This window comes from Peromyscus leucopus, chromosome 15 (genome assembly GCF_004664715.2).
Source record: "Peromyscus leucopus breed LL Stock chromosome 15, UCI_PerLeu_2.1, whole genome shotgun sequence".
Classification (NCBI taxonomy): Eukaryota; Metazoa; Chordata; class Mammalia; order Rodentia; family Cricetidae; genus Peromyscus; species Peromyscus leucopus.
This window is the reverse complement of record NC_051076.1, coordinates 20,473,768-20,486,554: the sequence shown is the minus strand read 5'-3', so window position 1 is coordinate 20,486,554 and position 12,787 is coordinate 20,473,768. Positions and strand designations below refer to the sequence as shown.

At 47.5% G+C, this 12,787-nt stretch overlaps 1 protein-coding gene across 1 annotated transcript in view; it reads left to right on the top strand.

Moving 5' to 3' along the window:
• The window catches only part of Kif26b (kinesin family member 26B), a 422,280-nt gene that overhangs the window by 188,955 nt on the left and 220,538 nt on the right, over positions 1–12,787 (top strand). The window contains 1 exon segment of the mRNA XM_028865492.2: positions 6,164–6,330. Within this exon segment, the coding sequence (XP_028721325.1) occupies positions 6,164–6,330 (167 nt within the window).

The following is a 12,787-nucleotide window of genomic DNA, read 5'->3' as shown; positions in this document are numbered from 1 at the left end:
TGGATATCTCCACAGAGGGAATAGATGCTGTTTGGAGCTCCCTGCTGTCCTGACATAGTCGAAGGGCCGTGGCTTTCTGGGTCGAGAATGCCATCTAAGATAAGCCCCATGCTGACACCCGCTGATAGCCCTGAGCCAGTCTTACAGTGGGAAAAGTTAAGGCCAGAGGCCCACAGATCGCAGCTTGCAGTATGGAAGGAAGGTGATGAGTACCAGACACCTTTTGTTCTGATTCTGTGCTCAAGAGCATTAGCAATTCTCAGAGTCTCGGGGTCTTTGGGGACACGTGCTGAGTGCCTTGTGCTGAGATGTCCGTGTCAAAATTTCAGTGCGATTTGAAGACGTGTGCTTATCCTCTGGTTAACATAGAGGGGAGCGATGTTTGTGTGTAGCCTGTGCAAAGCAACCCTACAATGCCATCCTGGCACATGGACCCTCACCTTCAGGGAGGACCCCCCCCCCCACACACACACACACACGCACACACACACACACACACACGCACTGCAGACGTGCACCCTCTCCTCACACTCCTCATAGTAGCGTCCTTTTCGCTGTCACCCCATGTCTCACGTCCGCCGTCCTCTTCTCCCCATTGCTCTGTTCCCGAGTGGGGGTGTGATGTAACTAGGGGAGTGGAGCTGGGGAGAGAAGAGGAGGGGCAGAGTGGAAGGGCCAGAGCTGGGGGGAATGGAGTTGGGGGGGAACGGAGCTGGGGGGGCATGGAGCTGGGGGAGAACGGAGCTGGGGGGGGACACAGCTGTGGGGGGAGGACGGAGCTGGGGGGAATGGAGCTGGGGAGAGAAGAGGAGGGGCAGAGTGGAAGGGCCAGAGCTGGGGGCATCAGAGCTGGAGGGGGTAAGTTAGACCAAGGGTGGAATGCAGTAAGAAATTGCTGTGGAGTTATAGCAGAGTGGTCTCAGTCTGGGTTTCTTCACTTCCTTCCTGCTTCTTCCTGGGGAATTACATGGTGATATGTATTCCCCAAAATATTGTGCACCCTAATAAACTTATCTGGGGTCAGAGAACAGAACAGCCACTAGATATAGAGGCCAGAAAATAGTGGCACACACACCTTTAATCCTATCACTTGGGAGGCAGAGATCAGTCTGGATCTCTGAATTCAAAGCCACACTGGAAACAGCCAGGCATGGTGACTCACACCTTTAATCCTAGGAAGTGATGGCAGAAAGCAGAAAGGTATATAAGGCATGAAAACCAGGAATAGGGCTGGTTAAGCTTTTAGGCTTTTAGCAGCAGTTCAGCTGAGATTCATTCTGGATGAGGACTCAGAGGCTTCCAGTCTGAGGAAACAGGATCAGCTGAGGAACTGACAAGGTGAGGTGGCGGTGGCTTGTTCTGTTTCTCTGATCTTTCAGCGTTCACCCCAATACCTGGCTCTGGGTTTGTTTTTATTAATAAGAATTTTAAGATTCGTGCTACAGAGTTATAACCTCTCTGACCTTTCATTTCCTTCTTGGTGATGTGGGTGCGTTGTCTCAGGATTCAGTTTCTTCAGGGGCCCACCCTCAATCAAGACTGTAGCAAGGGCTTGAGGTCATCCACTACTGCCCATTCATGGGTTCCCCCCCCCTGCACCCACCTGACTTAGAAGCCAGGGGTGGAGTGATGGAGAGAGGTAGGGGAGGGACAGGTCTCCAAGCCTCAGGGCCACAGTAGCTCAGGCTCTATTGAGGACTGTCACACAAAAGCCTTGATTAAAGCTAGCAGGAAAAGGACCCCGCCCGTCTTACAGGGGGCAGGTCCTACTGGCTGAGAGGAATGGCCACTGCCCTGACGCCAACTCAGGAACCAGGAGCAGGATGGCTACCTAACAAACACAGACAACTGCGATTCCTCGGGAACAGCACAGGATACCCATTCTAAGCAGGTCTGTGGAGAGACAGAAGGAGCAGGGGATCCCCACTGATGGCTGATGGGTAAGAGGACAGAAGCCAGGGATCCCAGGGGCTCCCCTCTTTTTTTTTTTTTTTTTTTTGTTTTTTCGAGACAGGGTTTCTCTGTGTAGCTTTGCGCCTTTCCTGGATCTCGCTCTGTGGACCAGGCTGGCCTTGAACTCACAGAGATCCGCCTGGCTCTGCCTCCCGAGTGCTGGGATTAAAGGCGTGCGACACCCCCCACCCCCCCTACCCTCCCACCCCCACCCCCACCCCCCCCCCGCCCAGGGGCTCCTTCCTTCAGAAGCATGTGGGAAATGACCTAGCCTCCTCTTGGGGCCTCCACAGCCCAGCCTGGTGCTGCACCGCTCAGCCCTACAGCAGGTAAACAGGGGCTCCTCCTCCTTCCTCCTTCCCTGCTTGGCCCTTCCTTTCACCTGGAGATTTGTCTGAAAGCACATCTGAAAGTCTCTCATTAGCATATCACAGATAGTGTACACACACACACACACACACACACACACACACACACACACACACACACACACCCCAGATGTGTGGGTGACTTTATTCTGAGACAGGATATGTTCTAGGCTCACTACAAATTTCTAGTTTCTTGGTTTAATTCTTTGCCCCCAGATGTCATGAAGTGAGACACTTAGCATGGTTTACTTTCTATAATCCCCCAGATCTGCTTGTTCAGTACACTCTGGTAACAGATGGTCTGAGGAAGGGAGACAGAAAGGCATCAGACAGGGCCTGCATTTCCATTGTGCTATGTGACATTGGATGTCTTCTTCGCAGCTCTGTCGTCAACTGTGAACGGGGAGCAAGGGCCACACTGTCTACATAGCTTGTTGTCTGTCTCTCGTGGGCCTTGGAGAAGGGACAGGACTTTCTCCGTCTTAGAGGGCTGGCAGATACGGCGATGCCTTTGGCATCTTCAGCCTTTCTGCTTAACCTGTGGACAGCTCTGGGGTGGGCTATCTCCAGGTGGAAGCCAAAGAAGGAATTTGAATTGGACAGATCTTTCCTAACTCAGTATTATCCAGTGGGCAAGTATTTGTCCTTTTGACGCCGAGGTGATTCGTTCACGACTGGCGGTATTGTCTTAGTGATAATTGTCAAGGTTGGAGGGAGGAGTAAGTTCTTGATAGTTAGTGACTTGGTGACATGCGTGATAGCCCCTTGGTGAGACATTATCCACTGAGCTCCAGCATTCAGAAGCCTGCATTCCAGTGCGGTGGCCATGAACGGTGGCGCATCTGATAAGCAGACTCTTTTCTCAGAATCATCTGGAAACAATATGATTTTGATTGTTGAGTTTCAACAGCTACGGCCACTTCTAAGAGGGGGCCTGGCTCCTCTGACTTCCAGGGATAAAGACGTAGCTGGACGGAGCCCAGGCGTCGAATGCAGCCAGCTAGCCTGTCTTTGTACAACAGACTATCAGCCAGGGACTCATGCACAAATTACAAAGAAGGTAAATAGTGGAGTAAATACTGAAGGCATCGGAGACACGAAGACGTGTTTGCAAATGTGCCCACTGAAGTGCCTGTCACAGCTAAGCCCCAAGAACAGCTGAACTGGAAAGGAAGCGCTGGAGGATGCTCAGGGGGAGAATTCTTGCCCAGCACGAATGTGGACGTGCCCAGCAAAATAATGAAATCGGAAAAAAGAAATACGTTTGCTAATTTAAAGGACTGTAGAAAAGAAGATTTAATCAGTTAGATGTGAGCAGTAGGAAATAAAATATAGTCTAGCGCCATCCCACAAATGTGCTTTTGTTACCTGTGTGCTGTTATGCTGACCTTGGTTTACAGTGGACAAGCCAGGCCTGGTCCATTACCCTGTGATGGGTAACTTGCAGAGTATAACCCAAAGTGTAGATACTGAAGGGAAAATGGAAGCACTCTTGAAAAATAAAGAAGACCCAAAATACATTTCAGAAGAAATAAAATCATGGGAAAGGAAACATCCACAGAGCATTGGGTGAGACTTGCTCACTGACCTCACCAGGGTGTGTGTGCAAGGTGTCCCTAATGCCACATTCACTTGCTGACCTTTCTCAGATGTCATTGTGAGTGAAAACCAGATGTGTGCTTCAGATGGAAACAAGGTGCTGTGGATTTCTGAGTTTGGTTTTGTTCCTGGATGTTGTCGAGGAGAGCAACATGCACCGCCTGTGGCTTTATCATTACCAGCAGATAGGGACAACGTGTGTGTGGCAGTCTCCTCATTGTCCCCTCTGGGCTGTGGCAGCTTTAGGCATCATAGGAAGCCCACAGAGGTGACTTATGCCTGTGGAGAGTTAGTGACCCCCGTGGAATACAGGGACGCCATCCTTCGGGACTTCTCCATGCTGCCGCCTCTCCAGCTGCTCTGATGGGGGCCACAGTTCTTTCTTGTGTGTAGAATGAGAGTAGGAAAGTGAGGTTTGGCAGACTGTCCACTGAATAATGCCAAACTCCCCAAGTTAGAGCAGGAATTTAAGTAGAGTGAAGTTTTGAGTCAATGGGAAACAGAGCAAACGGCTGTTCTGCTGATACTGAGAAGTATAAATAGTTTCACGTCCCTGGTGTTAACACAGGCTCCATCATGGCCAGCCACCCTGCTTAGTGACCAAGAGAAAAGGTCTCTGTCCCGGGCTTTATTACACCTGTGTCTTATAAGTGATGGACATATTTTCCATTGAGCATTTAAGAGTTGTGGCAGGCCAAAGACCTTTTTTTGTTTAACCGAAGTTATCCTTGTTTTTGTTTGTTTATTTAAGCTAATGTTTTCCCCTTTGGAAGTCAATTAAAGTTTTAAAGTAACCACATAGCACACTTAGAGTTTTAGCCCATAATCACCATATTATGTAAGATGAACATAAGTGTATTTCTATACCATATCCTTATTTCCCCCAGAAGTATGGGTCTTTATAGTAGACTATGGGGGATAGACAGTAGACCGTCTATGTGGACTTCTGTTACAAGACAATCACTGGAAATAAAATGGCAACAGTCTCTGCTACATAGGAAGTTCAAGGCAGTCTATGCTGCAAGGGATCTGTTCTTAAACAAACAAAACAAAAACACTGTATGCTCTAGTTTTATTTCTGGTGCTGCGATAAAATACCCCAGCAAAAAAGGCAGTCAAGGAAGGAAGGATTTATTTTCCTGCACAATTCCAGGTTACAGTCCATCAGATCAGGGAAGTCAAAGGAGCCAGGATCTAAAACTAGTTACATCACACCCCCACTCGGGAGCAGAGCAACGGATGCATGCATGTCTACTTGCTCTGTTCATGTTTTTCGCTTTTATACATTTCAGGGCCCAGCCTATGAAATGCCACGCATATTCAGGGTGGGTCTTTCCACATCAGCTAACCCAGTTAAGGAAAAGCCCCTGCCCTTCCAGACATGCCCACAGGCCAACTTGATCTAGACCGCAGGTTGTATCAAGTTGACAGTTAGAACCAACCATAGCCAGATGTGGTGGTACATTCCTGTAATCCCAGCACTTGGGAGATAGAAGCGGGAGGTTGCAGAGTTCAAGGCTAGTCTTAGCTACATATCTAGTTCTAGACCAGCCTGGGCTACATAAGAAATCCTGTCTCAAATGGCAAAACAAACAAACAAACAAATCACACAAAAAACAAACAAACAAAAAACAAAGCAGAAATCATTGATGGTCATGTTAATGGATCTGAAGGAAAATGAAGTCCAAAATATTCTAAATACTCCATGAAAAGCCATTGGTAATACATGGTAACTGTGCCTATTTTTATCTGCATCTGTAATCCACCCGTCTTTCCCCAGCAGACCCCAACCACGGCCCCCGAGAACCTTTTATCTGAATGCCCCGTGTTCTTCATTAACAGGCTTGCTTGTGCCTCCATCAGACGGAACTTCTCCCTGTTCTCTACTTTGTGAGTGCTTGGGCCTTCCTGTTGCGAAGCTAGCATTAGTTCATGTCACATCTCTGAGCCCGACCTGTGAAGAGCATGTGGCTAATGAGTGACACTTTCCCCTCCCCAGGAAGGGAAGATGTAGGTGTGATGCAACCTACAATGTCGGGGATTATTTTACTCCATTATTTTAAATGGAAACAAGGACGTGGCCTAGCTAACATGCTGGGAAGTGGTCATCGAAACCCGTGCACCCCAGGTTATGAGTGTGAGTGGAATTAAACCCAGCCCATCCTCCAGACAGCAAGCTGCTGGCCCTGGGAAGAAGTTCCATGAGCCTCAGGTAATGAACTCCATGTCATTTTCTTGGTCAGATCTCCCAGCTGATGACAGAGACTGGCCGAGAGGGGCTGACAGAGTCGGCGCTGAACCGCTACAATGCAGACAAGCCCGCAGCCAGCAGCGTCCCTGCCTCCCAGGGCTCCTGTGTGGCCAGTGAGACTTCCACAGGTACCTCGGTGGCTGCTTCCTTCTTCGCACGGTAAGAGATGCTCGAGTCCCTGGTTCTTGTGGCTACACCGAGCTGGTGAACCTCCTGTGTGGACTGGATCATCTGAAAGCATTAGAAGGCGTTTAGGACTGTTCTTTGAGTTGGCATTTGATGGCGAGGTTTCTCAATGGGGCACTGCAGACACTGTGAGTCAGACGACTCTCCCGTTCATTATAGTGTGCTTATCAGCGTCTTTGGCCTCTGTCTACTAAAGTCAGTATACCTTTTCCCTACTATGTTCTGGAATAGTCAGATGTGCCCTGGGTTGAGAACTACTATTGTAAGAATACAATATGACTCTAAAGATAGGCTTCCTTGGGGTATGGATTGTAGGTACAGACCTGCGGCTGGTGATCCCAGACTTACCTGCTCATGAACCTACCAAAAGGAGACTATTAAAGAGACGCCAGGTGTATTCCTTCTTGGCCTGCTAGCTGCCTGTATAACTAATCAAACATTGGATATATAGCTAATCTTAGGGAGTTTAAAGCCATGCGAACCAAAAATGAAAGGTATTTGAACTATGTTGTCTGCCTAATTTTAGCAGCAAGGCAGAGACAGGACTGGAGACTAAGGACAGCTGAGTGGGACAGCAGGGTTGTCTAATTCAATCTCACGATTTTATCAACAAGGGAACGGAGGGTCCGGAAACTTCATCTGAGTTCACTTGTAGCAGAGACAGAAATAGCAGATGGTTGGGACCTCTGCTCTGCTTCACAATTCTCTCTTTACTGGATCCTTGGAGCTAAACCTTAGAAAAATTTCTCTAAGATTCTCAGGCTCCAGAGTAAACAGGATCTAGGATAAATAACACTGGGTATGAAGTCAGAGGGTTTGTGTGCCTCAGTTTCCACGTCTATAACACGGGGATAATGTCTAGTTCGAAGATTAAAATTAGGTGATGTCAAATTATTAAGAATATTACAAAAGTTTAATTTCATGTGGGTCTGGAGAGTATACCATGGGGCTTTCCTTATGCCCAGGAACAGTGGCATGCAGGCCACAAATACAGTGAGGGGACTCTGATTGAGGAAGGGACAAGTCAGATGAGGAAGAGAGGGCCAGTGTCCTGGATGAAGAGACCATCCGTACTAGGTGGCAGGGAGGGCTTACTGGGCGGCCATTTTTGAGGAGCTCATCGTATCAGGGTGCCATGTTTATTCTCCTCTAAACATCTGGGCTGGCTTAGATATGGGGAAGTGACAGAACATGCATGTATGCCGGTCACCTGGCAAGGACCACTGTTAGCTCCACCTGTGTGTGAAACTCAGTGATGTCTGAACTACTGAGCTGGGAACCCAAGCTCACTGGGATGTTACATTCCTGCTATGCAGAGCAGGCATGAAGAGATGTAAGAATTTGGGAGGACATGTCGCAAGCCCAGATGTTCCTAGGACCCAAGAAACCTATGAGAGTGTAGCCACAGGTAGGCGAACATTGGCTAAGGAGTGGGAAGTCACCGCAGGCAGAAATCTTTTGGGTCACTGTGTTAAAGGCCATTTTGATGGCTCTGTGGAGTACCCAAGTGTGTGAGCAAAGGCTGAATGAAAACTTAGAATGGGAGGGAGCCACCCCCCAGCTCTCTGTGGATGCAGGAGAACTTGCTCATGATCATATCACTGAGAGAGGGAGGTCCCTGTCAGTGAGGGAGGTGAAAGTTGTCCTACCCGGTCTCCACACTGGAGGGAGCAAGCCCTTAGTGCTCTTTGGAGTTGACCTCTCACCTCCTAGCTTGGTGCTCTTTGAGTATGAAAATTCAGTGGTTTAGAGGATTCCACAGAAAACTGCCAGACTCACAGAACAAAACACTGAGGAAGGTTTGACTTGGGGAGACGTAAGGGGCTGGGGCTCCTGGTGGGTTCCTTTTAGGGAGACAGGTACCGGGCACCTAAGATCCGTGGGTTGTAACAATGGAAGAAGACGCTGCGGATGATGTCAGCAGTGAGCAAGGACTCTGGAAGTTGTCTCTTCAGAACTGCAGGAATTTCGGGGCTGAGCTTTCATAGAGGTGGGAAAGATCCAGGGGGCTGCCTAGTACATACTCTTCACTTTATTATTTGTCTGTCTATCTATCTATCTATCTATCTATCTATCTATCTATCTATCTATCTATCTATTGTCTGTGTGTGGGCATATACATGCATGTACATATAGATCAGAGTATAACTTGTGAGAATTGGTTCATTTCTTCCACCATACTGGTTCAGGGATTGAACTCAGGTCATCAGGCTTGATGGCAAGTACCTCCTTCTGGCCCTTTTGTATCTTCTTTGTCGTGAACACTAATAGCACCTGGAACTTAATGGTATGAGCTTGTCTTCAAAGTGTGCAGAGGGGCAGAGTGCCATGCCTAAAGCACATGTGCGCACTTTCCCCTCATCCCTCACCCATTACCCTGGGTTGTCATTGGGTCTCCCTTCTGTAAGTAAGGCACCATATAAACAACCTGCCTGTCACGGACAGGCACCTACAGCAGACAGAGAGACTCGTCCAGGATCTGCAGTGTCGGGAGACCAAACCAGGGATCTATCACTTCTTTGGATCCCCAGAGGTCCATGAAGAAGGATTTATACATTTCTGTAGCAAGTTCACAGTAATTCAAAGCCTATTGTCTTAGTCTGCTCTGGTTTCTGTAACACAATGTTCAAGATGGGGTGATATATAAGGAACAAGAGATGATTTCTTTCCATTCTAGAGACTGGGAAGTCCAAGATCAGGGTACCAGAGCTTGTGTAAGGGCTGCTCTCTGTTTCCAACATGGCAGCTTGCTGCTCTGCCCTCATCAGGTGGAAGATAGAAGGGCAAGAGAGAAAAAGCATCCTCTGAGCTGACATGGTCTAGTAGCCTTCTGGAGGCCCAGCCTCGTAAGATCCAGCTCCAGTGTGAGTTTTGGAGGGGACATATTCAAATCATTGCATTTGTTGAATCTAAGAATAAAAAAAATTCTCCTTAGGGCTGGGAGATGGCTCAGAGGTTAAGAGCACTGACTGCTCTTCCAGAGGTCCTGAGTTCAATTCTCAGCAACCACATGGTAGCTCACAGCCATCTGTAATGAGATCTGGTGCCCTCTTCTGTATACATAATAAATAAATAAATAAATCTTTTAAAAAATTCCCCTTCTTTAGATAACAACATCTTGGTAGTTGTCTGTACTTCAGAATTTCAGTCCACTGTTCTTGAAGGAAAAGAAACTTTAAAAATAATTACAGTCCAGGCTATGAGTGTTCTTGGTGGAGAGGTGGTTTGCTTAGCATATGTGAAGCTCTGAACTGGATCTTCAGCACCGTGTAGATGGGGGTACAGACCTGTAACCTCAGCACTTGGGAGACAGGGTTAAAAGTTTAAGGTGATTCTTGGCTACATAGTCAGCCACTCCATCTCCAAGAAAAAGACTAAAAGTGATGAGAGCAGATCTAAGGAAGAAATGGGCACATCTCTCCTCAATTGGTCACTCATGTGTTGCTATCGAGCATGAGGGCTGTATCAAATGTGTGAATCCTTCAGCATCCATTTTCCATCACTGAGAAGAAATGATGAGGTAGGAGGGTATGGTTAGATTTCCCCATGTGTTGACTCTTCACTAATTATGTCCTTTGCTTTCTATCATTTAAAGTACACAAAACCCAATGGAGGGGAGCCCTGTCATTGGGGGTTGAGGCAACGGAAATTTCACTGTTATTTGAAAAACAATGAGCAGATCCTGTATCATGCATGGAATTGCCTCAAACCTTGGAAAAGAAAATGAATCCTTCAGATGACCTCATATTTTCACATTGAGTTTTCATCCCCAAATAATTCAAACAACCATAAACAACTGTTTTTTTTCCCCTTGTGTCTCTGTCTCTGTCTCCCTCCTTCTGTGCCCCTTCTTTTACTTAATGACTTACTATTTGGAGATCCGGTCACACTATTTTTTCCCCTGTTGATTAAAAATATGTCTGTCCTAAGTTTGGATATTCTGGATAAACTCTAGTGTACAGTCTAGCGCTGCCCTCTGTCATAGCTAATCCTGATTGCCAGCTTGATTGGATTGTGAAGTGAATAGGAGATCAGTAACACCCACCCCTGCACACGTCTGAGAGGGCATTTCCAGAGACAAGAGCACCATGAATGTTCTGATAACATGGATGGATCAGTCAAGCCCTCAGTGTATTCACAGATAACATTGTGCTGTTATGTGGGGAAAGGTAGGAGGTGAGACTTAGTTGAAAGAAGTTCACTGTGGACATGTCCTTGCAGGCTGTATACCATCAGGGCTCCTTCCTGTATTTCCCCCCTCTCTCTCTGCTTCCTGTCTACCAGTAATTGAAGATCAGCCACACACTGCCACTGTCATGTTCTGTCAAGAATATGGGGCAAAGTCTCCATGGATTGAGCCCTCTGAAACATGAGCCAAGATAAATCCTGCCTCCCTTGAATTGTTTATGGCAAGGATTTTGGTCACAGTGATGACAAGTAACCAAGACATCTTATATTCGTTTTGTAGGATCCATGTGCTCTGCCTTCTCACCTGCCCTACTGTCCTGTCCTTTCACGAAGTTACTGTCCTGCCTCTGGTCCTCCTCTCATCAGCTCCCCACAGGGACAGATCTTAGTGTCACATACACCACTTCTCTCACCTTTTGTCTTTGGTCCAGACTTGTTCTTTCCCTAGGGATGTTGCTCTGCTGGTGTCCACCGAATCTTCCCCTGCCATTCCTCCCATCTTTGTCTCTAAGTGGCTCCTCTACGGTCTGACAGTTTTCTCCAAGTCTCTTGCATACACCCTGACTGTTATATGACTGATTTGAATGGAAGCTCCTGAGGCTGGAGATTACCATTGTACCAGGGTCAAAGGTAAGCTGATTGTCAGGGGCTGACTCCTGATGGCTAGCATGGCTGTCAGGACCATGTTTCCCCTCCGGTCCGCACCCAAAGGGCTAGTCTTAGTACCACATATGCGCATGCGGCTATGGTTATGACTACCCCCATTCTTACTGCTATTACATCTAGTGTCTTGCTGATAGCCAAATAAAAAATAGCTCCTGGTTGCACTAGCCACAGCAAAGGCTTTGCATGTGTGATCTTGGATAGAGCATGTTTCCTTCCATTCCTGGCGATTTCACACCTAATAGTGGTGCTTGGTTGTGTGCTCTGAGTTTGTAAGTCCAAAGGGATGAGGAAGATCATGAGACTGCCCATAGTTGGTCCCCTTGTCCTCTATCAAATACAATTCCCTGCAGGGACACTTGCAAAACCCATCAACAACCATTACTGGGAAAAGCCACCTGACACCACAGTTGGTCTCAGGTGATGTAGGAGGAGAAAAATGGAGCCAGGTACACACAAGATTCATCTCTTGCTGACTCATGGCATAGACAGGGCTTCATTTCTGCCTCTGTCTTTACTGACTGGGGCAGCTGATTTCCAGGATTATGTTCATTATTAGAATTATAACTCAACAGATTTTTTTTTAAAGCATCAAGAACCTAACAACGCATAAACAAGAGCTGTGTCAGAACTTTGAGGAGCTCATAGTGTAGAAATTCTTTGTTCTTATCTTTTCCAGTTTCCTGCGTTTCCATAGAAGCACATGGCACTGAACCCTGCCTCCTCACTCTTGCGGGTCTCACTCAGATGGACTAGCCTCTGCCCCCTTCCATCACACCACTCGTCTTTCCTCCATTCTAAATCTGCTTATCCCGCAGCTTCCCACGGAAGCAGGGCCACTGTGGCGATTCCTATGGGACGCTGGTGAGGGCCAGTGTGCACAGTTGTGTCACTTGTACATGGAACAGGACACCCAATTGTGAACGGGCCTAAAGTGGGGCTAAAGCATGACCTACTCGTGGAGAGGCTCCTGAGGGCTCCAATGGGGACATCTTTTGTGCTCTGGGTTCCAGATTTCCCAACCTTTCCTGTCCTCTTCCTTGGCAGCTAAGCAGAGGCACGCAAGAATCGATGAAGACCAAACTATCACCCTCAGGATCTCCGGCTTATGTATTCCTGGCAGGCTAAACTTTACTCTTCTTAGAAAAGGTTCTGAGCACTTCTTGGAAAAGAAAGAACTGTTGCTCATGCATATGGATGAGGTGAAGTTTTAGGAGTTGTAGTTGTATAAATACAGTTTCACTTAAACTCACCTCAGTGGCAGTGTGAAAGGAAGACATTAAGAAGGAGCCCAGTGAGTATCTGGTGCCTTTGGCTTTCCGAGGCCCCAGGAAACAGTATCAGGTGTGGGTTGCATGAAGAAATACCTCACGATTGCCTGAGACATGGCAAAAGCAATTCAAACAAGTGGCTGCATTTAGTACCTATGCTGCGAGCCCTGTGGTAAAAGGAATCTGAAGGGCTGGAGAGTTTGGACTGGCAATTAAGAGCACTTGTTGCTCTATTAGAGAACCTGGGTTTAAGTCTCAGCACCTATATAATGGCTCACAATTGTCTGTAACTCCAGTCTCAAGGGATC